Source organism: Thermobia domestica, chromosome 3 (assembly GCF_964235325.1).
Source record: "Thermobia domestica chromosome 3, izTheDome1.hap1.1, whole genome shotgun sequence".
Classification (NCBI taxonomy): domain Eukaryota; kingdom Metazoa; phylum Arthropoda; class Insecta; order Zygentoma; family Lepismatidae; genus Thermobia; species Thermobia domestica.
The window spans coordinates 69,350,542-69,377,629 of NC_137456.1; the positions used below are offsets into that span (position 1 = coordinate 69,350,542).

The following is a 27,088-nucleotide window of genomic DNA, read 5'->3' on the forward strand; positions in this document are numbered from 1 at the left end:
AATTGATTCAGCAATACAAACAGGTATGTGTTAGCACTATTGACTATTAATCCTAGGCTCTGTTTACACCGTTGAAACGTGAGTAGTGCCCTTGGTGCCATAGGTGCACTAATCAGTCTTGAGCGTGGCTTACCCAAATTCAAAGTTCAAACTCCATACAGGCATACATAGCTTTAGTTAAGCTAAAGAAAGCCTACGTAGCAAACGAATTTAAATAGGTCTACTGTGAAAAACTGGAATTTAAATTTAAGAATAAAATTATTTACAAATTTAAGAGCTGGGGCAAAAGTCCGCGTTCGGATTCTTACCCCACAAAAAAATCGGACTTTTGCCCCATTCGCCCTTGTTTTAATTACAATGAAATGCTGACGTAATAACTGATACCGGGAAAAGGGAAGATAGTGTATATTGTTATTCAAGAAGTGTTTTCATATGAAACAACAATAAAATAAGTCGTGACTTCTCCTACGGACTGTAGTACTATTTCCCATAAAACAAAATATTACTTCAAAGTAAGACAAAATGTAATTTACCTCATTTTATTAACAAATTTCACCACACACCTTAACAGTACACCGCTGTCGTTTAATCTTTCTGCAGCACGAGCAGTGTTGCACAACTCCAACAAGAAGTACCCCAAAACTCCAAAAAGGATTTTTGCCCCCGGACACTCTATTAGATGTGTAAAATTCCTTAGAATATATCATATAAAGTTTAAGAAATCTGTATGAATATGTATCTATAGAAAATTTGTATTCCACAGATTAAAATAATTTGCGTTCCGTAGTTGCAACCTGTAGAGATTAATCTTGTTGATAGTCATGAGTTGGTTGTAGTATGCTAATCACTGTAAATTTTTGAAGTTACTATACTGAATTCCCATATGTAACTGTGAGAGCATTTTGACTGTGATCACAAAGTAGTTCATACAATGTTAAAACTTACAAAGAAACATTTTTAACCAGAACTTGTTTTAGAGAAATTCGTTGGGAAGAATTAAATTTGAACGTGGTTGTACACATAGTCACAGGCGTGCGGAGACCCTTGCATTAGGGGGGAGGGCAAATCAATAGCGGTACTCCTGAAGATATGCAACCACCTTGTATCGTTACTTTCTTCATAATTTAATTTTTATTTTCATTTGCTCGGAGGATGTTAAAGTATATGGGAAGGTGGCGGACCCAGGAGCGACATTTACGATTTTGTTGAAATTCAGGGATTTGGCTAGTCGAGGTTTTAGAAACCTGTTAACCAATTTTAAAATTCCTCATTACAAAAATTTTGGTTGAGTATTTCAAAGTTCAAAGTGTTACTTTGTATAGCGATGATTACAGACGTCTTTCAGGGTCCGTTTTTGTGAAATGTAATCCTTATTAGCTCAAAAAATTATTTTAAAAAATCGAAAAAAAACGTAATGCCAAAACATTAGATGGGGCGAGCGCCCCCACTTACCCCCATGTGCGCACGCCTATGCATAGAGTGTACGAATGGTAACTAATTTGAAACCTAATTTCCATCATGATTGATATATTAATTCATTATGTGAGATTTTATACCTAATATAGCCTACACACTTTTAAAAATGCAGTAATTAAACTAACTTCAGTTTTTCAGTTTCAGTTACCTCCCTTACGGGAGATTTATAAAGGAAGTCCCGGCCTTAGAGCCCTGTGAACTACGTCACTGTATTTGTTTTAATTATAAATTGTTTAAAATACGTACTAAAATGGCACGTGCCAAGATGGCCGAATTTGCCGGTTTTATATATGTTTATCACACTATTAACGTAATAAAGAAGGATGAGCGGCGCATGAACATATTGAAAATGAAAAACAGTATATGAAGATTGTAACAAATAATGAAATTGTCCAAAGTAATGAATTGTAAATAGTAAAAAATTGAATAAAAAATGAGAGCAAAGCTCCCCAATACTTAGTGTTTACGACGCCATGCCATCTCTTATCCTTAATCAACTAATTTTCAGCACATACCACATTAACATATTATTATTATTATTATCTTCTTCTTTTGTACCGTACCCTTATTTCTTTCTTTCATAATCTAAATTGATATTTTATATTTTCAAGTGTAGTTCTGGTGCTAGTTACCTATATCACTAAGCAATATTAATAATTATTTTTATATACTAATAAATTCAATGTAAAAATGGTGCAAATAATTAAAGATGGCGATCTCATTGTGAAGTCTGCAACTTCTGATGAACTGAGAAGAAACTTAAAAATGTAGACGTTAAGTCCAAGATTTGCCTAGATCCTGAAATATTGTTAAATACAAAGTTGCTACTGTATAATCACTTCCGTACGAATTTCATAGCATACAGGTTTACATATGGCGCACCACTTGAAATAATTGTTGACAAACCAACATGAGCTAGGTAGACACAAAAAGGAACGATCGCTAGCTGAGTCGGGGAAGGGTGAAGCAAGTGGGTCCGCGCGACACCGCGGGGGGGGGGGGCTTCGGAAGGTAACAGGCGTATCAGCAATGGTGGGTTTACGTATAAGCGAGCGTCTACTATTAACGCTCCACTTATAAACATAAAGTACAACTTCTGTACACCGTGTACAAATGCACCGCCGGTGGAAAATAGCATCTAAGAGAGTCATCTTTCATATGCACTCGCTTATTTTATTCGTGGTAAAGCACTTGTAATGATTTTACACTAGTAACCCTACACCTGTAAACCTAAAATACAGCTGTATTACTTCGTATTTAATTCTGTCACCTGCAGAAATTTATTCCTTATAAATATGTCTTTTCATGCAAAGTATAAAATTTCACCTGTAAATCTTCCAAAATGTGGTGGATCAAATTACACAAGCACCTTTCATAGCACTAGATGAGTTCTAGTAGCAGGGAATACGCTAAGCAAATTGAGTAATTTATTTTTTGAAAGTGTGTCTAAAGTTGAGGTCGTAGCCAAGATCAACTTCCTAGCTTGATGATAGTGAAAAGATTATGGCCAATTATTGATAATGTTTGTTGATTTTTCTCATAAGTAGCTATGTTCTGTGTTTTTACCCTATAATTTGATGCCAGTTACATGAAAGAAATGGATGACTTACATTCTATTTAACTGAGATCAGTATTTGATTCGTACATCATTATTCAAAGTCAGATGTGTATATGACAATTTTATTAGTACTGCTCGTTTGTATTTGTATAATTTTCACATAAAGATGAGATGATTTAAGATACCAAGTTCCATCCATTACACCAACATAGGTTGTCATCTTCATGTTTTATTTTGTAGAGCATTATTTGAGTAGGTGTGATATTAAGGTGAATCACTAGGTGTTCTCGGTGCTATGCTAAACACTGCTTGAATAGTGCAGCGTTGCCAGGTAGTGTCGAGTGTTTACTGGTGCCATATAATAAAGGAAGTAATCATGGAATTCTGCTTGGATACTTACGGGAGAAATTAGTTTTCAACCCTTACCGCAATTCACAGCTAAGTTCCGCTTTCGAACTGCAACGCTAAAATCCAGGAATTAAACGTACAAATTTGGCAACAACGCATTATGGCGTTCTGCGCAAGTTTCTTCTCAAAATCTATTTCCTTAAATGTAAATTAACATTTAAATAAAATGTGAAACATAACACAAAAAACGGTCAAACAATATATCTATTTCGTAATAAGATCGTTACTTTAAAATACTTTACACATACAAATAAACATTTCATAAAACTGAGCACTAATAGTCAGATCTAACAGCTAGTGATACGTATCTCGTGTGTTCATTGTGAAACGAATCAAATATTTTCTTTTATTTGTTAACTTTTTCGATATCAGAAGCCGCAACCAAATATAATCAGTGTCTTGTATTGTAGCTGGAAAGTAACTCTATCTTATAGTGCAACAATTATAATATGTGACATTTCATTATGCAATAATTAAGGGAACGGGCTAAAATATGTACTGACTTCCGGTGGTGATCCACCTTAAGCCTTAGATGAAAAATTTGCTGTATTTTACAATTTCTGGGTATGCCAAGGAGAGAAGAAGTCAAATTTTCTGAAGTTCCAGTAAAATCTACAGCCGTTTTCGTTCAGTTCAGTTCAGGTAAACATACTTACATTAATGAAATATTTAGTTTTTCATTAGAAATTTAACTCTCACTAGTTTGAAAGTATTTCGTAATGCAGGAGTTTCTTTATTGGGTGCAGATTCACTTTACAAGGGCTTACGTGCTATGTGTATAAACCACTGATATCTACATGTAAAAATCGATAGTCTACATCTAAACAACACATAAGCTATGTAAAAAATGTAGACAATGAAATCTATGTAGGCAATACATAATCAATTTGATACATAATTTTAAAGATTTTTCAATAATATACAATACCTAATTGTTGGAAAAGAGTAAAAACATTTTAATGGTAGAAATTGAGATTTTAAGTTCTTTGCCACTAAATGTATAGTGAAAGAGATTCATTGTAACTTTTGTAACACTCCTGCTCGGGCAAGCATCCGATGTCTTACTTGTGTGGTGCAGACGCGCGTCAATCCGTATGGTTTTCTCTGGATCCATAACCTTTGCAACCCAATCATAAATATTTAATCTTCAGCTGCCGATATCTCATGTATGCGCAACTGTCAAAATTTAAGATGCAATGTCGTCCTTCGGGCTTAGTCTTCGTCCGCGAAGAAGTGAGCATCTGTGGCCCAGTGGATACGCCACCCCATTTTTCTAAAATGGGGAAAATTCTCGCGGTAATGACGTGAGTACATGGAAGGAAAATACAGATCACAACGCGAGGTGAGACTTATGTGTAATCCTCACGTAACATAGTTTATACTATACACATAATTGTACATATTAGTAAATAATCCTAAACAAGATTTTCATAATTTTTTTAAAAATACAAATCTAAAATAATTAATAAATACAGAAAACCTTTAATCATGATTTTCTAGAAATCTACAACTGAAAGTTTGAGTATACAATTCTTCAATTTACATTTTTTTATTCTGAGTGGTATCGAAACTAGAGAATACCACAAGTCATACATAACATAATACTCGTCGTAACATAGTAATATTGAAGACCATTTGTTAACAGGTAAGTATTGTATTTAATTTATAGTATTCTTTTGGAAAATGTTAGGCGTGAGATAAATAGTATGATTTCATACATAGATCTACTTGTGTTCTAATATTATAGTTGATATTAGATATGTTACTGTTGTTCTTTACTAAATATTTATTTTTAGAATTCCTGGATGTCTTCGTTATAGATGATTATGATGATGCCCTGCTGTCGGTAGGTACCACATTTATTTCTTTTTGTACATTAGATAGTATTATTGTTATTATCAAACTTATTTTATATTATTTTAATTATTACTATTTAAATTATTTTATATCATTTAAAATTCCGTAGTTGTACATTCGCTTCATTTCCCTTTCCATGTTTCTTTGTAGCAATGCTTATATTTCCTATATTTTCATTATTTTGCTTTAGTGCATCATATAATTGTCTAATATTTATTTTTCTTCCTTTTAATCATTAGTAATGGCAGCAGTACCGGTTATACAGAACACATCTTCAAGATATAGACACCAGGTTGATCAAATAACAGATATAGTCGATGCATATTTTGTCTTGCATTTGAATTTTTAAAATGAGTATTCTACAGCTAAAACGGCCTGAATATTGTAAATTGATTGATTAAGATGATACGTGAAATTTGGATAAGATTTGTCGAATTATTTATTATGTTCAGAAATTCATAGTGTTGCTTATTCCTGGTGACAAAAGAATATGGGAGAGAGAGAGATCTCTCCCAACCTAAAACTTTTAGAGCAGCATTGTTTTCATCTTAACCTCCTGGTTTCTAAAATCTTCTATAATTTTATGGTTACCTTAGTAATATAAAATTTCTTCTTATTCTGCAAATGCAGGAATCAACATATATGTCTAATTTCACTCCAAAGCACAAATGTTACTTAATTATTTTAAAATAGTATTTAATCGATTCGTGACCTTACCGCTTATATTCGCCAATATTTAATAACGCAAAAGGATCGTTTGATAAAATCGCAAAATAGAATCTCATAGAAGTACATATATCAATTTAATTTTTCTTCTTCGTTTTCTAATGAAAATATCTTCAATTACAGATTAGCAGACATATTACCTACATTCAATTCAAACTAAAAATATTAAACGTTAAACAGATAAAATTGAACAAATAAATAATAATATAAGAAATAAATAATATGTAATGCATCCCGAACAGATAGAGAATAGGGGCGCATTACACTTTATAATTTGCATATAACTCCAAATAAATAGCCGTATTATCTAAATAATGTAGCGCTGTTTATAGTGTCAGGTCAAGTAGGATCTGAACCCTGCAATATGGTAACCTACTGTAGAAAGAGTTTTACTTTTTATTTTCCAACGTAGGTATTGGAAATAAATTTCAGTATGTAGCAAACTGTCATGTGCTTGTTGTTACTTCTAGACTGTGTTATTGTTAATGTAATAGGCCCTACTTGATTCTTAGTTGCAATAGAGAATCTTTTCTTACTTTTCAAAAGGTCAATACAAAGGACATTCCTTTTAAATAATAAAATTGGAGCGAATATACAATAATTACATTTTTTTGCATTACATTTTCTATAAGAATTATAACCGTTTCGGTAACAAAATTTACTATTTCTGATTAACGTTATAATTTCCCCTTAAATTCTGGTGTATTTTCAGATTTTCATACAGGTTGAGAATATGAATTGTAGGGGATATACATAAAAAAAAGTAGTAAGAAAAGACATTATGAATGTGGAATGGTTTACTGTAGATGGCAGTTTTGCTTTGTCATCTGCAGAGTTTGTGGGTACTATACTATGTGCACCTCTCAAAATTTAAGAGAAAAATATCAATGTATCCATATCTTATGAAAGAGAACAGACCTCTATACTCGTCCATATAACCACATAGTTGCCTTCACACTAGGATCTTGTGAGTCGCTCATATGAATCTAGTGTGAAGGCATTGAATACTTCTGAGCCCTCAAAAAATCGTGATACCAAAACAGTAGCCATGCAAGAGCCAGAAGAAGCTGCAGCTTTAATCTTGGCGATAAATTGAAAAAAAAGGAGAAAGAAGATCAGAACAATGTGGATTCATCCTATAAATCGATCAAGACTGGAAGAATATTCATTTTATAGTCTGTTTCCTAAACTGAGAGAAGATGAAAGAAAATTTTTCAGTTACTTCAGGATGTCTATATCTTCGTTTGACAAACTGTATAGTAGTGTAAATTATGCATTTATCAGAGTAACACCAACATGAGAAAAATTTCAACACGGAATATATGTACACTTTTCTCCATTCCAACTGAGTTCACGCTCACGTGTGAAGGACTTCTCATAAGACTGCATGCCATTTTTTTCCCCCGCTAGCAGCCCGCTCGAGCCAGCTACTAGCGGAGTGATCTTCATAGCAGCTCAGAGCCGCGGCTCTTTTACCTAAGCGCATGTGTGAAGGCGTACATTTAAGACAATGTAAAGCTAGCAGCTGTAGCTCACGCGATCAGCGTACAGAATCCTAGTGTGAAGGCAATCTAAAAGTTAATAAAGCACCATCAAAGAAGATAAAATAGGTTAATAATCGACTACGTAGCCTTGCTAATATTTGACATCTTTTTATCCATAAAAGGGAACAAGATGGGCCACACAAATTTACAGTGGTACATATTCAGGTCTTACCGAACATTTATCAGATTTTTTTGCGATTTGCAAATTTAGGGAGTGGGCCAATGTACCCCTCCCAAAATTTTAAAACAGTCATCTATATACCCTAGTCTTATAAACGAGAGTGGACACATGTACACATCCATATAATCGTATAATGTAATAAACCTCACCAAAGGAAATAAATTAGGTCAAAAATCTCCAAATTTTAAATTTTTGATAATTTTATACTCATGAAAGGAAACGAGATGAACCACCCAAATTTACAATAGTATATATTAGAGTCTTAGAGAACATTTACTAATACAGTAATTGATTTTGGTAATTCCCAAATTTAAGTAGTAGTCCTGTGTACCCCCTCTCCCCCAAACTTTAAGATTATAGCATCAATGTGCCCGTCTTTGAAAGGGAATGCACTCCTGTACACACTCATATAACTATGTAAGTTAATAAGGTCTCATCAATGAGAATAAATTAGGTCAATTTACAAAGGGTGGTCCTAAGCATCCCTGGTCAGGGACCATAAATGCTGGACCAGGAAGTCAGGAGGACAAAATTTCGGTCAAGTGCTATCCGTCTTTATTACTTAGGCTCTTTTTCACTCTCTTCTTCATAGGTATTAAATATTGTTGACAAGAGACAGTCCCTGTCGAACTCCCTTTCTAATTACACTCTTTTCTTTATTTCCTCCCTTGTTCCAACACTTACTTGTTGGTTCGTATATAAGTTTCTTATGAATCTCTGATCTTTCCATTTCAACTCTACCTTCTTTAGAACTCCCAACAATAATTCGCAATCCACGCTGTCAAAAGCCTTTTCGAGATCAATAAATATCACATACACCTCCTTTCCTTTTCCCATAAACTTTTCACTTACCATTATTAATGAAATTGTATCTTTCATGCCCTTACCTCTTCTGAACTCTAACTGTTCCACCTCAACTTTTTCATTTGTTCTTCCATATAATCTATTCGAAGCAAACTTCTACTGCATGTGATATGAGACTAATAGTTCTATAATTTTCATATTTTCTGGATTTCGATTTCTTAGCAATTGGTATCTTGATCGTCTTCAGGATATTTTTTGTCCACTCTTTTGTTTCAATATTTTACTGCAGAGTAGAAACAATTCTTTCTTGCCCTTGTCTCCTATATTCTTAATGAATTATATAAGGATATTGTATATCCCGGTTGCTTTTCCATTCCTAATCTCGGATATAGCTTTTTCAAACTCATCACGAAGAAGACTAAATCCCTTATCATCCTTGTATCTATACTTCATTTTCTTCATTATTCAGAAGATGGAAGAAAAAAGGGTTTAGATTTCGAAAACCTATTTAGGGAGGATGTTATGAGAGGAACCCTACAAAAAATATCTCAAATTTACACTGTATAAACTGTATTCTAAGTCAGTTCGGAATTTATTTTCTGAGTTCGGCCTTGATAGCTTCAGATAAAATGCTTAATTTACAACTTATCGTAGATAGCCTATATGATTATTGCGAAGACATATCTATGCATGCGTTATAAATATCAAATATGATGTATAGCCTATCGAGAAGAGTTGTTACATTGGAAACACTTTAACCTACATAAATTGCGGTAAACACATACAGATTTTCATTATACGATACTGAAACAAACAACACTCATTGCACATCAATAATCAATATAATGCTACCTTTTTCAATTGGACATATTCTGCATGACATAAATCTAATCTTTACAAGGTACATTCGCGAACTGTCCCCTCGGAATTCGTGTAAAATTGATCCAAATGCAAAGTTCTCCACGGCCCAATGTGTATTGTACTAAAATTAGCGGCTTATACAGGTAATTTGCATATTTATGGGCCTTCATAAATCTAAAATTCAATCATACACTACTATAATGCTCGGATACAAAATTGATTTTAGTTTCTTTAAATGTAACTGGACATGAATGTAGGCATTTAAGAAACAAATTGAATCAAGCACTGCTTCTTTGACACATGTTATTTACCCCGGCCGCCATCTTGGATTCAACTTTCGGCTTTTCAAATGGTAATAGGTGCAAGTGTTACGTCAAATTCATATACAATTTTCTTGGAAAATTCACTAGTTTAGTGAATTTTACCGTAGCTTGTACCGTTTGGAAGATATTGCGTGTTAAATCCATCCAGGCACTTTGCCAATAAACATTGCAGAGTAATATCAGTTACACTTACGTTTTTGATGTTGACAAATCCAGGGGTGCCCACAAGGGGGGGGCTATGACGCAAACTGCGTCATTGAAATATTTGGGGGGGTAAAATCTATATAAATATGTTTGAGGGTGTAAAAATTAATCGAAAAGACTTTTTTTCATGGAAGAACACCTACGGATAGGCAATTGAGGGGGGGTGCGTCATGGACATGAGGGGGGGTGGGCACCACTGACAAATCAAAACAATATCTAATTGGAATAATACTGTAGGTATAAACAAACACTTTAGAACATTGTGTCACAATCTTATTGTGAAGATATGTGTATTTGGACACACAATGAAGCATTTTATTTCGGACTTTGGGACATTTTATTTTAAAATTCAATGCAGTAAAAAGCATAATCGTTTATTTAAAGTTGAAGCACTTTTCATTTTTTTTCTAAGTTCATTTACTTTTCTTACAAGGAAGTTTTCTTGCTGTTTGTTAATTTCTTCAACACATGTAAGTTCTTAATCAATAAAAACGACAGATTGTTTCTCTGTCAGCATTCCTATCATCACCCCACCTTTGGTTAATCTATGAGCACGCACTTTTCATCGAGATTGAAGAAATAGTCAACGATCCAGGATATTAACCCGGAAGGGACATCGAACAAAACGATTGAGAGACTTTTGGGAAGAGGTAGTCCGGATCGTAGGAGAGATGAGTCAACATGTAGGAGCACGAGCTACATTTCCGAGTTACGAGAAGTTTACCTTGCTCTAACCTTGAGAGCACCTTGTCTTAGCTAACGTTATAGCTATCATCTACGATGGATAATTCGTTAAAGAGCAATTCCGATTTTGATTAAATTTACTGTATTCGCAACGCTAGTTTTTCTGCCCGGGTTTCGTAGACCCTTAATTCACGACCATCTGGACGCCCAGCTGGCCAGAGAGAAGGATGGACGGACATCAATCCACAGGAAGAATCGTCGAGAAGAAAACGCCGAGACCTGAAAATAAGTGCGAGTAAATTAACCAATTCGAAAAGTTATTCCCTTCTCACCGTCTTAAACCGCTTCGACATTACAATCTGTTTCTTTTGTACATGCTCAATTTTATTTGTATGCAACCCAGATTAGATCCTGTGCTTTATGCTCTACCAAATTCAATGTTTACGAAATCCTGGGCGCAACTTGTTAGTTCTGATATCCCCAATTACACCATTAATTAGTGCGTTATCTGAGCTTTCAGACTGACAAGGGGCGACTGCACATTATTACATTTCTGAGTAATTGTTATTACTTCCATGTTATACTATAACAAGGAAGTATTGTTTTACGGTCAAAATGCCTAATGTAAATCCAGATACGACTAAATTTAGGTGAAGACCTATCATTTCCTTATTGACGTCTCTGTGTCTGTATGTATTTACGATCAGAGAACATTTCGTCTACAATAAATCACGTTAGAGATTACATATACACAGAGTGTCCTGCACAACTTTCTGTTTGTTCAATATTCGTAAAGTGCCTGACATTTAACATGCAATACCTTTCAAACGGTACAAGCTACGGTAAAACTCACTACACCAATGAATTTCCGAGAAAATTGTAGGCCTACAATAATTTGATATATCACTTGCAGATATTTCCATTTGAAAAAATGAAAGCTGAATCCAATATTGCGGATCCAAGATTGCGCTCGGGGTGGGTAAGATGTGCCAGAAAAGCAGTACTTGATCCAATTTATTTTGTATATGCCGACATTCATGTCCAGTGACATCTAAAGAAACTAGAAGCACTTTTTTGTCCGAGTGTTATAATGATTGAATTCCGGATACATGAAGGTCCATAAATATACCAAATTACCGGTATGGGCTGCTAAAATTAGTACAATATACATTGGGGTCGGAGAACTTTGTATTTGAATCAATTTTACACGAATCCCAAAGGGACACTTCGCGAATGTATCTTGTAAGAGTAATCACACACATTTAATAGCATGTGAGAAATTAAAAATATAAGTTGTTCATTATTCCCCAACTTCAATATAACTTTAGCAAAACAAGCCTCACTTTTCACTACTGTGATTAATATTATCCTTTTTATTTATTTGTTTTGCAAATTTGTTATTACATAATCTAATCACATAATTTTCCAGACAGAATTTTAAGATGCCGATGAGCAAGGAATCTAATCTCTTCTTACCTTCGTTGTTTAAGAGTACAACGGGCTAGTACGTATTTGTGTTGTTCTTGTCATTTTTTTCAAATAAAATATGAAATACGATATACGGCATCTTAACTGAAAAAGATAGTCTCCTATTAGTTACACAACCTTTCGTCAAAGTGTAGCATCAATCAGGGAAATTAACATTGATATACAAATTTTCAGATTGTCTTGCCCCCACTTTTGTTGAAACTCCGCCATTGCCTGCTGCCAAGGCACGATTTTTTTACCACGTGCCGATTATGCTAATTGTATTGATTGAATTATTGAAGCAAGGGCATCCCCCAGCTTCTGTAAAAATTAAAATATTACTAATCCAGCTACAAGAAGCGTAGCAAGCGTGAAACCCTTTGGAACGCCTGCCTCATTTAGGTTATTAATAGCCTAAATTAAAATTGTACCTACGGATGTTGTAACTTTGTTCTTCCATTTGGAAAAGATTATACCAATATTATGTGCCTTATAGATACGTTTTAAGCTACACTAATGTTGGAAGTGACTTCGTAATTAATGTTTTACAAAATAGTGTAACATCTGTTAGAATTTTTGAGTTAACTCCAGGTGTATATATATGCTGCCATCTATGCAGCATAAATTATACTAGTGATATTCTTTTAGTTTTTATTAACAAGGTTGAGGAAGGGTCAGTGATAAGATTAGTGATAATTTTGAAATAGCGAGTAGATGAAACGCAAGAACTCATTGTTGTGTCAAAAATACGAAGATGTTAGCTAGAACCCTCACTCGGTCTACTGGCTAGCAAGCTTGACTTCGGTTCGCATGGTCTCGGGTTCGATTCCCGGTGCGGGTACAATTGAACGACCAAAGTGGTTCGGATTCCACTATAATCAGTATGCTCACGTCTCCTTTAGTCTAGCAGGCATAATTGTGGGACGTTAAACCAAACCAAACGAAGAGGTTAGCTGAAGATTATAGTGCGTAAAGCTACTCAATTTGCGACAAGTGATCTCCAAGAATAGCAGAACACCTATGATGATGAAGATAGTAATAGTTTGATTATATTCTATGGCTGAGTCAAATATTTCTGGCTACCTAAATAATTAAGATCAATCTAAACGTTGTAATTTAGATGATGAATATAATCAGGTAGATGTACAGTATTGTCACCTTAAAGTGTTCATTTTGTTCCTAAGAGGAAATTTGATATAAATAAAAGAAAGAGTTTGTTTGTGTGTCCGTGTGTCTGCGGCCTGGGAACCAGACGAGTGAATCAAGAGTTATCCAGTCTTTGTCACGGGTACCTTGGGTCAGCCCCAGAAAAAGACGAAGCATTTTTTAAAATTTCGAATCAGGGGGTCTCGGGAGGGTCCTTTACCGGGACATGGAAAAGTAGTAGAAAATGACCGATATTAGTGTCAATTCGTAATTTTCGCTGTCGCTGAGATCAATGGTGAAACTCCGATCACATTAACTTCCAAAATTACCCCATTCGACTGCGGGCCGAGGGTCATCGGGGAAGGGATTAGAATACCGAGATATATAAAAACATTCCAAAATGACCGATATTCGTGTCAAATTCATAGTTTTCGCGATCGCTGAGATGAATGGCGATACTCCCACAGGCGGTGACTTCCAAATATAGCCCTCATCGGGTCCCAGGGAGCGTTTACTGGGATATACCACGTGTAACATAAATGCATGGCCAAAAGTAACGGGGTGAGATAAAATATATATGTAAACAAACTGAACAACGAAAGAAAAAATTTCGGTCATTTTCTACTAGTTTTATACAGGGTGTAACATAAATGCATGGCCAAAACTGACGAGATGATTGTGGACATCCAAATAAGTAAAAATGTTCCTATAAACATGGGTTCGATGCTGCTTTATTTCCAAGATACAGGGTGCTCATATGTCGAGTTCCTTCAATAGCTTACTATAGGAAAGTGAATGGGAACATTCAGCATTATAGGAACAATACAATCAAGAGGAATTATACCTGTGCAAATTATTTTACACTAACATAGAGAATGAAACTAATCAAAATTTGAGGTCATTGGTTTGTCAGTGTTGGCAACCTGGTGCAAAGTAGAATATTATGTTTTCAAATAGCACTAGACGACCACACTTTAGCATATGATTGTTGACATCAAAACTTTCCTAAACATGGGGCACTGTCTTCCGAAGTTTATGTGTGATATAAACGAACGCTGTGGCCTCCATCGAATACCTTTCTCAACTACTTATCTTTGGAAACATGCAATAGTTGTGATCTACAAAACGTTATTTACTATTGTGAGCCGTTAAACCTAATTAACTTCACACTTGGATGCTTTGTCTTTCGAAAACGAAGTGAAATCTGCCCCATGTTTAGGAACTTATTGATGTCAGCAATCATATGCTAATATGTGAATCTCTAGTGCTATTTGAAGACATAACACTTTGTACCAGGTTGACACTGGCAACCCAATGACCTCAAATGTTGATTAGTTTCATTTTATATGTTAGTGTAAATGAATTTGCACAGGCATAATTCCACTTGATTGTATCATTCCTGTAATGCTGAACATTTCCGTCCACTTTCCTATAGTGAGTTATTGGAGGGACTCGACATTTGAACAACCTGTATCTCGGAAACGAAGCAGCATCGAACCCACATTTATAGGAACATTTTTACTTATTTGGATGTCCGCAATCATCTCGTCTCTTTTAGCCATGCATTTATGTTACACCTTGTATAAAAGTAGTAGAAAATAACCGATATTTTATCTGACCTATGCGAAGAATGAGTATTTCAGATTTAAACGTAACCAAGGAAGTTCTGTCGCTTTTTGTGGAGGTCTAAGTTCAATGGGCCCTCACACCGTGAGTTGAATGCGAATGGAGATAAGACGAAGCTCAGTTGGTAGTGTAGGTATATCCAACATACTACGTGGTTGTGGCAGTTCAGTTACACCGTGAACTTGCGTAAAGACAGAGTGAACATGGGCGTCATAAGGGCGAGTATGCTGTACCAGTTCAAACTGGGGTCAACGCCGCTGCAGCGGGGCAGAAGATATGTGAGGCCTTTGGTGAGGATGTCGTGACTACAAGGACAGTGCAGCGGTGGTTTAACAACTTTAAGGACGGTGACGAAACACTCGAAGACGAACCACGTGCCAGAAGACAAACACATGTACAAAATGAAGATCTTTAGGCAGCAATTGAGGCGAACAGTGGCCAGACATGTAAGGGACTGAGACCATAATTCGGTGTGAGTAGAGAAACCATTCGGCAGCACCTCTATCAACTTGGGAAGCACTACAAGTTGGGTTGATTGGTTCCACATGATTTGACTCCGGGCCAGAAGGCAACGCGAGCAGACACCTGTTTCTTTGCTGTCTCATCTGAGGAAGGAGCCATTTCTTGACAGGGTGTTGACATGTGATGAGAAGTGGGTCGAGTACGAGGCTCCACGGCACTGTCGTCATTAGTTAGCATCCCATGAATCGGTTTCAAAAGAGCCAAAACCAGCACCAGCAGAAGAAGGTGCTCCTGTGTGTTTCGTGGATTATTCGCGGCATCGTGCATCAGAAACTGCTACCAGCTGATCAGAGCATCAACGCAACTGGTACTGTTAGCAGTTGAGCCGTGTTCAAGAAAAAACTCTAAACTCTGGAGCCAGCACTTCTGAATCGCAAAGGGGTCCTCCTGTCCATAGGACAACGCTAAGCCCCATGTGGCTAGGATAACCTGGGACACCATTCCACTCCTTGGATGAGAAACACTATTGCATTTGCCATACTCCACTGTCCGATTATCACCTGTTCCATTCCTTGGACAATCACCTTTGAAGACGCCAGTTCAAATCCCTAGTAGAGGTGCAAAATGCACTTGATACATTCTTCGGTTCATGGTCCTCCAAGTTCTAGCGCGATGGAATCCATGGCCTTCCAGAATGTTGACAGAAAGTTGTCGATGCTGATGGGGAATATTTCTGATCTTCCAGGTACGTCTTAGATGATTTATTGATGTTTGAACGTGACGGATGAAAAAGCGACACAACTTTTTTTCTTCATAAGACAAATCCCAATTCTATAAGTCTCCAACTTTAGTAGCAGATGTCCAGACAGTTTTCCACATCTTTCGCATGTAGGCTTTGGATATAAGCTAAATTTATTTACTCTCCAATATTCTTAGTAAAATTGAGGAGTTTGATGCAATAAGGACGTAAGTCTGAAACATGCAGTTGGAGAAAAACGATGTTGAAAATTTAAGTAGTGTTTTTTTTTCTTACATAAAACAGTGTAATATGCAGCACTTTATTCCGATATTGAATTGAAATTTTACCAGCAGGCTAAACAAGCATGGCAAAAGCCACAAAAGCGTTTGATGCTAAAAGGGCGTAAACTTGCTTATGCCCTTATTACACTAAACTCCTCAATTATGGGAAATTTTCTATTTTAAACTCTATTCAAGATTTATTTATGTAGTACTTCAAGGTATGCTCTTTTGCAGTTCTTTTTTATAGAGTAGAATTCAAGTATAAAATCAGTGATAGAACGCGTATCTTTTATGCCGAGATGTATTTCTTTCAAAATAATCCAAACTAACATCATAGAACATACCGTGCATGGTTTAGATTTTCTGTCATTGGATTAGTTTCCAGCTCAAATTTTTATTCAAAGTAAATATGATATTTCCAACCATTCAAAATGAATAAAGTTGCGTAGAAATTACTGTATGTGAATAAAAAGTAACATTACAAATTAATTAAAAATCTTTATTATTACATCACATAGGTTTAAACATGTATATGAGATGGATAGAAGAAATCTATTGTTTCCCATATTTGCCGCATGGCTGTTGGGATTGTTCGTAATGGCATCTGAAAAATACAGAAGAAAAGAACTATTGAGCAACTTATTTTAAAATTTTAAATTAAAAATGAATAATTTCAATCTACTCATTTGTCATTTTGTAGTATATTTTTATTATCAAAGAAGACCATATCGTACATAATTTTTAAGTTGAAAACTACCCATTAAAATGGCTGGGTACAAAAAGTGAAAAATTACCAGGTGAAATAAAATAAAATTTTGACGATCTAAATGTAAGTGTATTTTTTAAATCTTTAATATCTCCTCACTTAGCTTATCATATAGTTTTTCTTTCCCTGTAATTTTCCTGGTATAACATATAAATTAAAGTAAATTAATGAAATTTATTACGTAACAAGTATTCTACAAAGCATCATTTATTAACAGAAAATGTGTAACAACTAATTCGCTTCGCATTATAATTTAAGTTAATAGCGATTACAACAGATCCATAGATTATTGTATTGTAATTTAATGAAGAGAAATTTATTGCTCTATGAAATGCTAATATTTGTGAGAATTGCATTAGAAGATTATATAGTATTACTGTTGGTTGGTAGAAATAAATTTTGATGGAGTACAGTGAACTGGAAACCAATGGTTAAGGAACTTTCTAGTCACCATAAACTTATTTTAACTTAAACTTGTCTTTATGATATGCAAATCAAAATTAATTTCTTCTTGGTAAACAGGAAATAATTGTTTCTGAATGGTATTTGTTCATAGCGGACAACTAAAGGTCGTCTACATTAAATTGTTTAAGGAAGATGTTTATTAACTCTAATCAAGAAAGTACAGGAATAGAGTCGTGAGATTTGAACTAGTAATTTGGAAAACCAGATACTCAAAGATGGAACATCGTTCGTTTTCTATCATCATCCCAATTTGCTGTGGTTGCAATCTTTTCAAAAAGAGTCAAGAACTTTCTGCAGGGGAAAAATCTCCAGAGAAGAAGGGTTGGGGAAGAATTTAGCCAACAAAGACTAATTACTTTCCATATTTAAACGTCTACGGTGATAAGACATTAGAAAAGAAAAGAAATACTCATGTGCTCACACTATATGTTAAAGAGTGGGCACACAAGTGTGCCAAAGCACAAAACACTATACTTACGTGTAAGCATGAAAAAGTTAGTAAGTGGCCATTTATTTTATTTTATTTTAGTTTATTTATTTACTTATTTATTTATTTACCGAAACAATGCACTCATGTTATTGTCAAAAGGTGGAACATGTTAAACCAAGGGAATCACGTCATTTACTTAAAATCTGAGACAACATTAATAGTTCAAGTTCCAAAATAAGTTCTGATCGTTGATATGCATATTGAAATGATTAAATGATTTTCCAGAACACAATTATAGGCAGTTATACATCACAAACAAAATATATTGCAATATTCACCATTTAAGCACATAATGAAGATAATCATAAGAAAATCTAATTGACATTGAGTTAAATAAAATTTTTAGATAGTATAGTGTAAGTTAATTGAACCAGAACAAATGAAAACAGTGGATAAATAAAATATTTCCCTACATCAAAATTATGTTTAGTCATTTATTTGACATGCCAAAATAAGAAAAGAACTGATGATGTACTTATTCAATCACATTGTAGAAGTCACAAAATTGAACTAGCTTTGGAAAATAATCCAAGTTAGCGATGGTAATATAAGTACATTTGCAAAGTGATCAAAATAGTGACGTAAATGATCAAGGCAAACATTTGAAACTTATATTCTCGGAATTGAATTCATTCTTATTTCTGATTGTGTTAAGACCACTAATACTTTGTTAATACTTTGTTGTAAATCACCAGAGAAACAAGAAACTAGCCCCATCGTCGTGTAGGTAGATCCAAGTTTGAGATGATACCGTTAGGAAAATTTCTGTTGTTATACTTTTAGAATAGCGATAAAAACGGTTCTCTACTTTGAGCTTTATAAACATAGTTTTATAATTTTGCTCGCTGGTCTCTTTAAATTAGAAATGTTCCGTTTCTGTGTTATATTTGTACAGCCATTTACAAAAGTATCTCTCCCCTAAGTGCTCTAATTCCATTGCTTGGAGTCTAGGTCATTTGCAGTCGTGGAAACGCCTAGACAGATGCAACCCAACTTACACGTAAATTTTGTCGGCACTGCCAGCTGTTGGTAGCACTGAGGCAAGTCTGTATGCAAGTAAAATTGTGAGTAGATGACGCACGAAACATTTCTCCATTCTGAGATCAATCTCTCTGGTTCAAAGCGTGTTGTCCAATGAATATCATATGTTAATCTCAATATTGCTGTGAATGTAATGTATTATTTCATTATATACTGTAATTCAAAGAAATAAAAACACTGATCACACATGAATCACAAAATGCTTGAAAGTAGACGAAAATATCAAATCTAGAACACCTGCTTGAAAAAGTTTCAGCCTGGCCGGGATTCGAACCCGTGTCTACCGAATAGAGGTTCAATGCGCTAACCACTCACCTACAGTGCCACTTAACTTTCATCAGACTAATACCTAGTTAAAATCGTTTCATGGAAAAATATAAACAAGATACTCAAATATAACAAAAACAAATATAAATAAAAATATAAATAAGAAAATATAAACAACTTATGTGAGTGTCTTAATGACTTACTCGAGATTTCCTTGTTTAACTCAAAAACAAGTTATATAGACGTTCCTCAATGAGGAAAATATCACGAAATGTTCTTGAAGTTGAGGCTACGTCATCGGCAGAGCCGTAACTTGTGGGGGGGGGCAACTTCCCTCCAGAGAAGCTCCGCGCGTTCGAGGGGCCCATTTTGAGACCAAATTTTCTTACTCCATTTACGATACGAACATGAAATTAGAAATAAGCATCTAATAGGGTCGCTACATTACATAAACAAAACAGCACACAAAAGGTAAATAATATGAGCCTGGCAACATAGATTCCAGTGACACTTGTTAAAGAAATTTTCAATTTCGTGGCAACACTAATCCATTTCGCGGCAGGATGTTTTCACTGCCGAAGGAGATCTCTTGCTATCCTTAACGGCATTAAACGAAGACAAGAAAAAAAGAAGAAAAGACAACCGAGTTCGAAAGACCTCGGAAGACTATATTTTTTTCAATTTTTGTTATATCCTTTTACTCGAGATTTCATTTTACTGTCCTAACAAACCAATATGGGTACGTTGTCAGTAAAATAGTTTAGATTGATCGAGCCTTTTGTGGGTAACAACAATATTTCATGTCATGCCCCCCATTATAAAATCCTGGCTAACGAACCAAAATATTTTACCAGTCAAATAGTTTAGAATGACCCAGCTCCTGGTGTGATAACTTCAATATTTCGTCATGGACCCCCGCTATTACGAAATCCTGGCTACGTGCCTGTCTGCCGGCTTGCATTTTCGCGGATTCCAAGAATTTCATATGTCCTCTGATCTTATTGGCCGATACAGATAGGACATCAAGAGTCATGATCTACATATAGCGGAAATTAAGGCCAGTTGCTGTCGGCCCGCGTGGCCGAGCGTATTAGGGAAACACTCTAGTAATCGAAATATTTTTTTGCGTGGGTTCGAACCCTACCCAAGGATTTTTCGAATTTTTATTACACTTTTTTCATTAAAATAGGATTGAAAATAATACTCAAAAAAGTGATTTACTGATTATATTTTTTTAAATTTCCATAACACTTTTTGCATTAAAATAAGCTTGCAGTTTTACTATTTGGAGTAAAATAATAATAATAATAATAATAATAATAATAATAATAATAATAATAATAATAATAATAATAATAATGGTAGTAGTAGCAGCAGCAGTAGTAGTAGTAGTACAGGGATGCAAATAACCACTCGCCCGGGGCGAGTGGTTCATCGATGCGGGTGAGTTACTATTATTTATTTTAAACTGTAAAGACAGGGATGTGGGCTAGGAGCTTTTTTCTTGGGCGAGTAAAATGTTGTTTGTTTATTTGCATCCCTGTAGTAGTAGGAACGGGTTAGAAGCCCCGTTAGGTTCTGTTCTCTTGTTCAAATTTTTCTGTACATTTTACATGACCAACTTTAAACAGCTGGCTAGGGTAGTGCGCGAATACTGAAACTCTTGGGATCGGCGTAAATGCTGCCGGCCTTTCTTCTTTGGAAATTAGAAGTTACAATAAGGAAGAATAGTAGTAATGTAAATCGGGAGCAGTTAAAAACGATGAGGTAGTCTCAACTTGAAGAACGTTTCGTGATATTTTCCTCATTGACGAAGATCTACATAATTTGTTTTTGAGTTAAGGAAGGAAATCTCGAGTAAGTTATTGTGACACTCTTCTTATACGAGCATTAGTATTTTGTATAGTCTTATATGGAATGATTTTACCTAGCTAAAATTTAGATAAAAGGTGAAGTGACGCGGTAGGTAAGTGGTTAGCGTATTGATCTTCTGTTCGGCGAACCTGAGTTCGAATCCCGGCCACGTTGAAACTTTTTCAAATGTTTCGATTTCAATACATACTCATTGTGACAAGAAAGATCTTCTCTCCTCCAGAAAGAAAATGATGTTGGAATGAGGAAAATTGGGGAAGGCCTGTCAATGGAGGGAATCACTTACAAACTTATTTCCAGCAGTTGTTTTAGATTTGATATTTTCAGCTACTTTCAAGCATTTAATGATAAATGCGTGGTCAGTATTTTTATTTCTCTAAACATACAGTATATAAAGAAATAATACATTATACGTAGCAATATTGAAATTAATATATGGTGTTCTTTGGAAAACACGATCCGAACCAAAGAGATTCATCTTAGAATGGAGAACTCTTTCGTTAGTCACATACTTTACAATTTTACCTGCATAAACACCTGGATTAGGGCTACCAATTGCTGTCAGTGTCGAGAAAAGTAACGTGTAAGTTGAGTTGCATCCGTCTAGGCGTTCTCACAACTGCAAATGAACTGGACCCCAAGTAATGGAATTAGAGCACTTAGGGGAGGGAGATACTTTTGTAAGTGGCTTTACGTTAAAAAAAAAATCCTCCTTGAATACGATGAAAAAATATCTTCACCAGCTTAATTTTCAGAATTTCCTTTTTCTTCTTCTTCTTCTTCTTCTTCTTTTTTTTTGTCAGTATGTCCGCCTTTTGCACGGATAACAACGGCGACGCGTCTTGGCATGGACGCAATGATCCTTGATAGGTCGCTGGTGAGAGTTGGAACCACATGTGCACACACAGATCACCTAATTCTGTAAATTCCGGGGAGAGGGCGATGCGCTCTGAAAGATTTTCGAGACATTCAAGTTGAAAAATAAGTTTGTCTCGAGTCGTCTCTAATTTTACAAAGTGTGTGTCTACTCGAATTCGAGTCGAGTCGAGTCGAGATTCGAAACTTGTCATGTGCGCATCCCTAGTTTTTCTTAATGAAAAATAAATGCTTTTTAAACTATCGTAGGATTTATGTGTTTGTGGAAACGAAATATTTCTCTACCTGCAGCGAAAACACTAATGTCTCTATTCCATTACAAATAAACCTTGAAGACGTGTTACAGAATTTTCTTAGATTCCCTTTCCTCAGCGAAATGATAATCGAGTATTAATATTAGGAAGAAAGTGGTATATAATGTAGATATGCAACGATTCTTAACTTAACGTTTGTAGAATACTCACGAACCAACGTTGAGTAGATTTTAGTCCTGAGTAGGTAAACCTAAAGATACGCCAAATTCTAAAGAGGGTCTGAGTGCTTCTAACTTGTTCTAACTTGCTACAGATATGTATTTTAGAAGAGTACGAAAGAGATTAGGTTGTTGGGGAAGGACGTTTTCGATTAATTTTCGATATTTTAAGCTGCTTCGGAGATATGCACCATTTTCAATCGATAGCCAGAATTTCATACTGCGGTAGCTTTTTGTGTAAATATTATTTTCATCCGGGACTGCAGCGATCGGACAGAGTCATGAAGCTTGATCTAGATCGACGAATTTCAGCATCCAACAGAAAGGGAGAGTATATCTCGGTCATTAACCTCCATCAATCAAATTTTGCCAGTGTAGTCTCTCGTGCTATATGGAGAGCATTTCCCGAGGGTACAGTGTTTTGTACTGCCGCAAAGTTTCGTTTTGTTTATTTTTGTTGTTGTTCTTGTTTTATATTGTTGCTGTTATTATTGTTACCATTTAATTCGAATAATTGCTAGTATTTGTATTATAGTTCTTTAAGTTTTCTTTGTTTTTGTCACTATTTCACCATGTCTTCTAAGTTTTGCAACATTGTTGATATACTTTCACGTTTTCTTACGTGTGCTTTCGGAAGACAGCTTCACAAATCGTACCGAATTCTTCCAATGTATCACACATGAGGCAAAGCAGTTTCATGATTGGTGTAGAGTCCAGACTTCACGAGTCCTCGCAGTCACTATTACACCTTTTCCGACCTCCAGCTTATTGGCAACAAGTGGGCGTCAAAGCCGCAACTAAGAACCGATCCCAGTCCCGCGCTGGCAGTTCGAGAAAGAAACCACTGCCGCGGTCGCTGTATATACTATTTTAATCCCTCAGCTTTGCTGGTGCCCGTTCTAACAGTTGCTTATAAATAACACTATAAGGTCGTATTAATTTAGTCACGTGCAGTTGTTTCACATTTATAGTCCAAAACTTCAACAAACTAAATTACTTTTGTTTAACTTTGTTACTGCATGCAAACAACAAACATGCGAGATGTGATATTTTCTTTTTCTTGTTCTCTTTTTAAATTTATCTCTTATAGATGCTTTTGAAGTATATGACGGAAAGTAAAGACACCAACGACCAATACCACATATAAACCTTGCAATATACAGTATATTCACATTTTTATATTCCACATCAATTTTTATTAAAGTCTGAGTTGCATTAAGGAGAAGAGCGCACTGTCACTGAGCTCCACTGGTTTAATCCCAGCTCATGATAAAAATAAATAAATAAACTTATGATAAACACATGTACAGTTCTCTTTAAAGATTTTTTGTAGAAAATATTAAACTGTGTGGACGACTTCCACTTCCGAGTTGTAAAACATTGCCCAGAAATTGAAAAAAAAAAAAAAAAAAAAACGCCTCCAACAGGGGGAACCTACTTTCTGGACGTTTCTGTAATCATACGATTAATTCTTTTGGTCATGCCGTAAAAAACAAGGTCAAAAATTAACAGTTTAAACTCTCTAAAATGTGATGTGTACATATAGTGTATGGGTTTTAAGACATAAGGCTTAGGTCTTAAGGTTTTAAGTGGTACAAAAAAAAGTGACGTTGAACCGCTATTTCTGTATTACTCAATCTATTTCATACAACAATTCTCTTTGATTACATCCGACCCCATAAGTAATTTCCACTTTGTAACAGCGTTTTTGATTATTTCTTCTTATCATTCTCAGTTGTATTTGTGTGGAAGCCAGTGGTGAAAAAAATAAACGGTTTTTCGGCGTTAAGTTTTTAGAAAAACCGAAACAGATTTTTGTAAACTTTCAAACAAACGTATTTTCAAAACCGGTTCAGTCTTAAGAAATAAAAAAATCATAAACACAATTAATCCCTTTCCTACTGAGCTAGACATTGTCGCAGTTTTGAAATCACACCAGGTTCTGATTTCATAATAACCTTCATTTTGAATATGAAATTTCATTTTTTTAAAATTTCAATATGCAATATCAACACTTTTGTTTAATATTCATTGCTTGATTTGATAATAAGCAATGAAATAAAAACATGTCTATCAAAATAAGAAATTTAGAATACTTTTTTAAAAAATATTTTCCCGCTATTCGTATTTGTCTTTTTTAGCTTGTTTACGTGAGTCATATGCATTCCTTTCGCGGCCCTCTAGGATTCCCGGTCCCAAGTTGAAAACCACGTGTTAAAATATCAACAAATATGAAGTGCATCCAAGTTATAACACCTTCAATTTTCTCAGGACTGATAACAGATAGAAACGTGCGGTTTGTTTTAAAATATGCGAACACTCGTTGTCTAACGCATGTCAGAAATGGCAATACAGTACGGTACACAGAACTCTACCAGCAGCGGTGAGAATGATGACTGTTTTTGATACATACTATACTTATAAAATGGCGACGTTTTCATTACAGGAACAACGTGTAATCATTCATTTTCTTCATTTGCGTGGTGTGGCACCGCTTGAAATTCATCGCCAGTTAGCTGACAAGGGAACCTTCCGAAAATGATAGTTGCAGTGAAAGATGTGACCTATGCCAATTGAAAGATCTGTAACAGAGATGTTCATTCCCAAAAAATTAGCTGCCCATAGCAATAGGCTCAAGAAATATAAGGGGTGGAAGTTCGGGAAACAGCAAGGTTGGACAAGGGGGAAAAATGCAAATTCCGCAAAAAAAAAAAAGGGGGGGGCATGGCAAAATACAATGCTGACAAGTGATGTATAGAAAGAGACTTGTCACAATAGGGAACAAATGAAGGCCACTGGGGTTAACAGTGTTGCCAACTGCAATGAAAAGTACATGTTTTGCAAAGAGCACTATATGAAGTGAGTGCAATATTCAGGGTCAATCTGTCATGTAGAACATAAGATATGACATGTATAATCGGAAAAGACGGAGTTGGCCATAATGCGCCACATTTGATCATGAACTGTGCATATTAGAATGAACAAAACAAGAATGCACCAACTATGCAAAAACCGACGTACCTAGAGTCGAAAAGAAAAACGATTTCCAAAGTTGGCAACACTGGCCATGAAAATCCAGACAATTCTAATATAGTTAGGCCACTCGCTTCACAAAAAGAAAATTCCGGCAACAGGCATTAGCCTTCGCATCATTTGTACATACTCGTCCACATTGTACGTGTAATTCTTCGATGAGACTTTGGTCCAAACAGAAGATACATTTGCAGTGAGCACAGCGGAATACTGCCAATCCGTTACACATGATACAATGATCGACTGTGAATGTCTTGAAACAGTACTCTAGAGGTGTCGGAACCTTTTGTGGTCTTTCTACCACATATACACACCTGTAGAAAGCAAACATAATCAAAAGCTTGATCTGTTGTGTGTTGCTGTCTGCAGTACTATCACCGCCTATATGATATATCCAAAGTGTCCCACCTAACTCTGCGACTGAAATAGCTTCAAAGCAAAAAAAAAAAAAAAAATATATATATATATATATATATATATATATATATATATATATATATATATATATATATATGACACATCCAGTTGTGCAGGAATGTACCCATGTCAGCGGGCGACAAACTTCTGTGAGACTCAAGTGCCCCCAAGTTCCCTATCATAGGGTTCCAGGGGCCAACTTCAAAATTTCAAATAGCACCATCGGTCGAGTTATATTTCTTTCGATAAATCTTGGAATATGCAACAACGCATATCAGAAATATTTACTATATGGGATTTCAAAATGGCCGCCAAAATATCTGCTCGGTGACAAGAACAACGTGCATTTTTGGAGGTCATTTTGAAACCCGTGCTTCATATAGCAAATGTTTCTTATAGGCGGTGTTGTATCTATCCAGAGAAATTTCATCCGCCCCCTGTTCTCATTTGAAATGTTGCGGTTGACCGCTCGAGCCTTATGATGGGGGCCCTGGGGGACTTGATTCTTACAAAGTTTTCTTGGCCCTCGACATGAGTACATTCCTGTGCAATTGGATTTGCAACATCTATTATCGCTTCGCAGCAATTCGAGATCACAATGTTCAATGCCATGTTAAGACACAACATATATTTGTGGCGGCCATTTTGAAAAGCATGCTTCATATAGCAAATGTCTCCTATAGGTGTTGCTGCACATTCCATGATCTATCGAGAGAGTTACCACTCGGTCCCTGTTACCATTTGAAAGTTTGAAGTTGGTTCCTGGGGCCCTATGATGGGGATCCTGGGGGCACTTGCTTCTCACAGACTTTTATCACCCCCTGATATTGGTACATTCCTGCAGAACTGGATCCGTCACATTTTTGTTCGTTTCGCAAATCATTCAGGTCACAAAGTTTGGTGGGACACCCTGTATATTCCCATATACGACCCAACCATGACATAATGTTCACTATTTCTATTATCGGTTGTTGGCTCAACCCAACCATTTCTTGTTCGCCGACTTGACATTGCCTCAATCACTCTAGCATTGATGCATTCC

At 35.6% G+C, this 27,088-nt stretch overlaps 1 protein-coding gene across 1 annotated transcript in view; it reads right to left on the reverse strand.

The window, feature by feature from the left end:
- Nucleotides 1–16,720: 16,720 nt before the first annotated feature.
- LOC145681451 (uncharacterized) overlaps nt 16,721–27,088 on the reverse strand; it is a 59,398-nt gene continuing 49,030 nt past the window's right edge. The window contains exon 5 of the mRNA XM_081753094.1: nt 16,721–16,951. Coding sequence (XP_081609220.1) covers nt 16,868–16,951 — 84 coding nt within the window. The 3' untranslated portion in view covers nt 16,721–16,867. The remainder of the gene's footprint in view (nt 16,952–27,088) is intronic.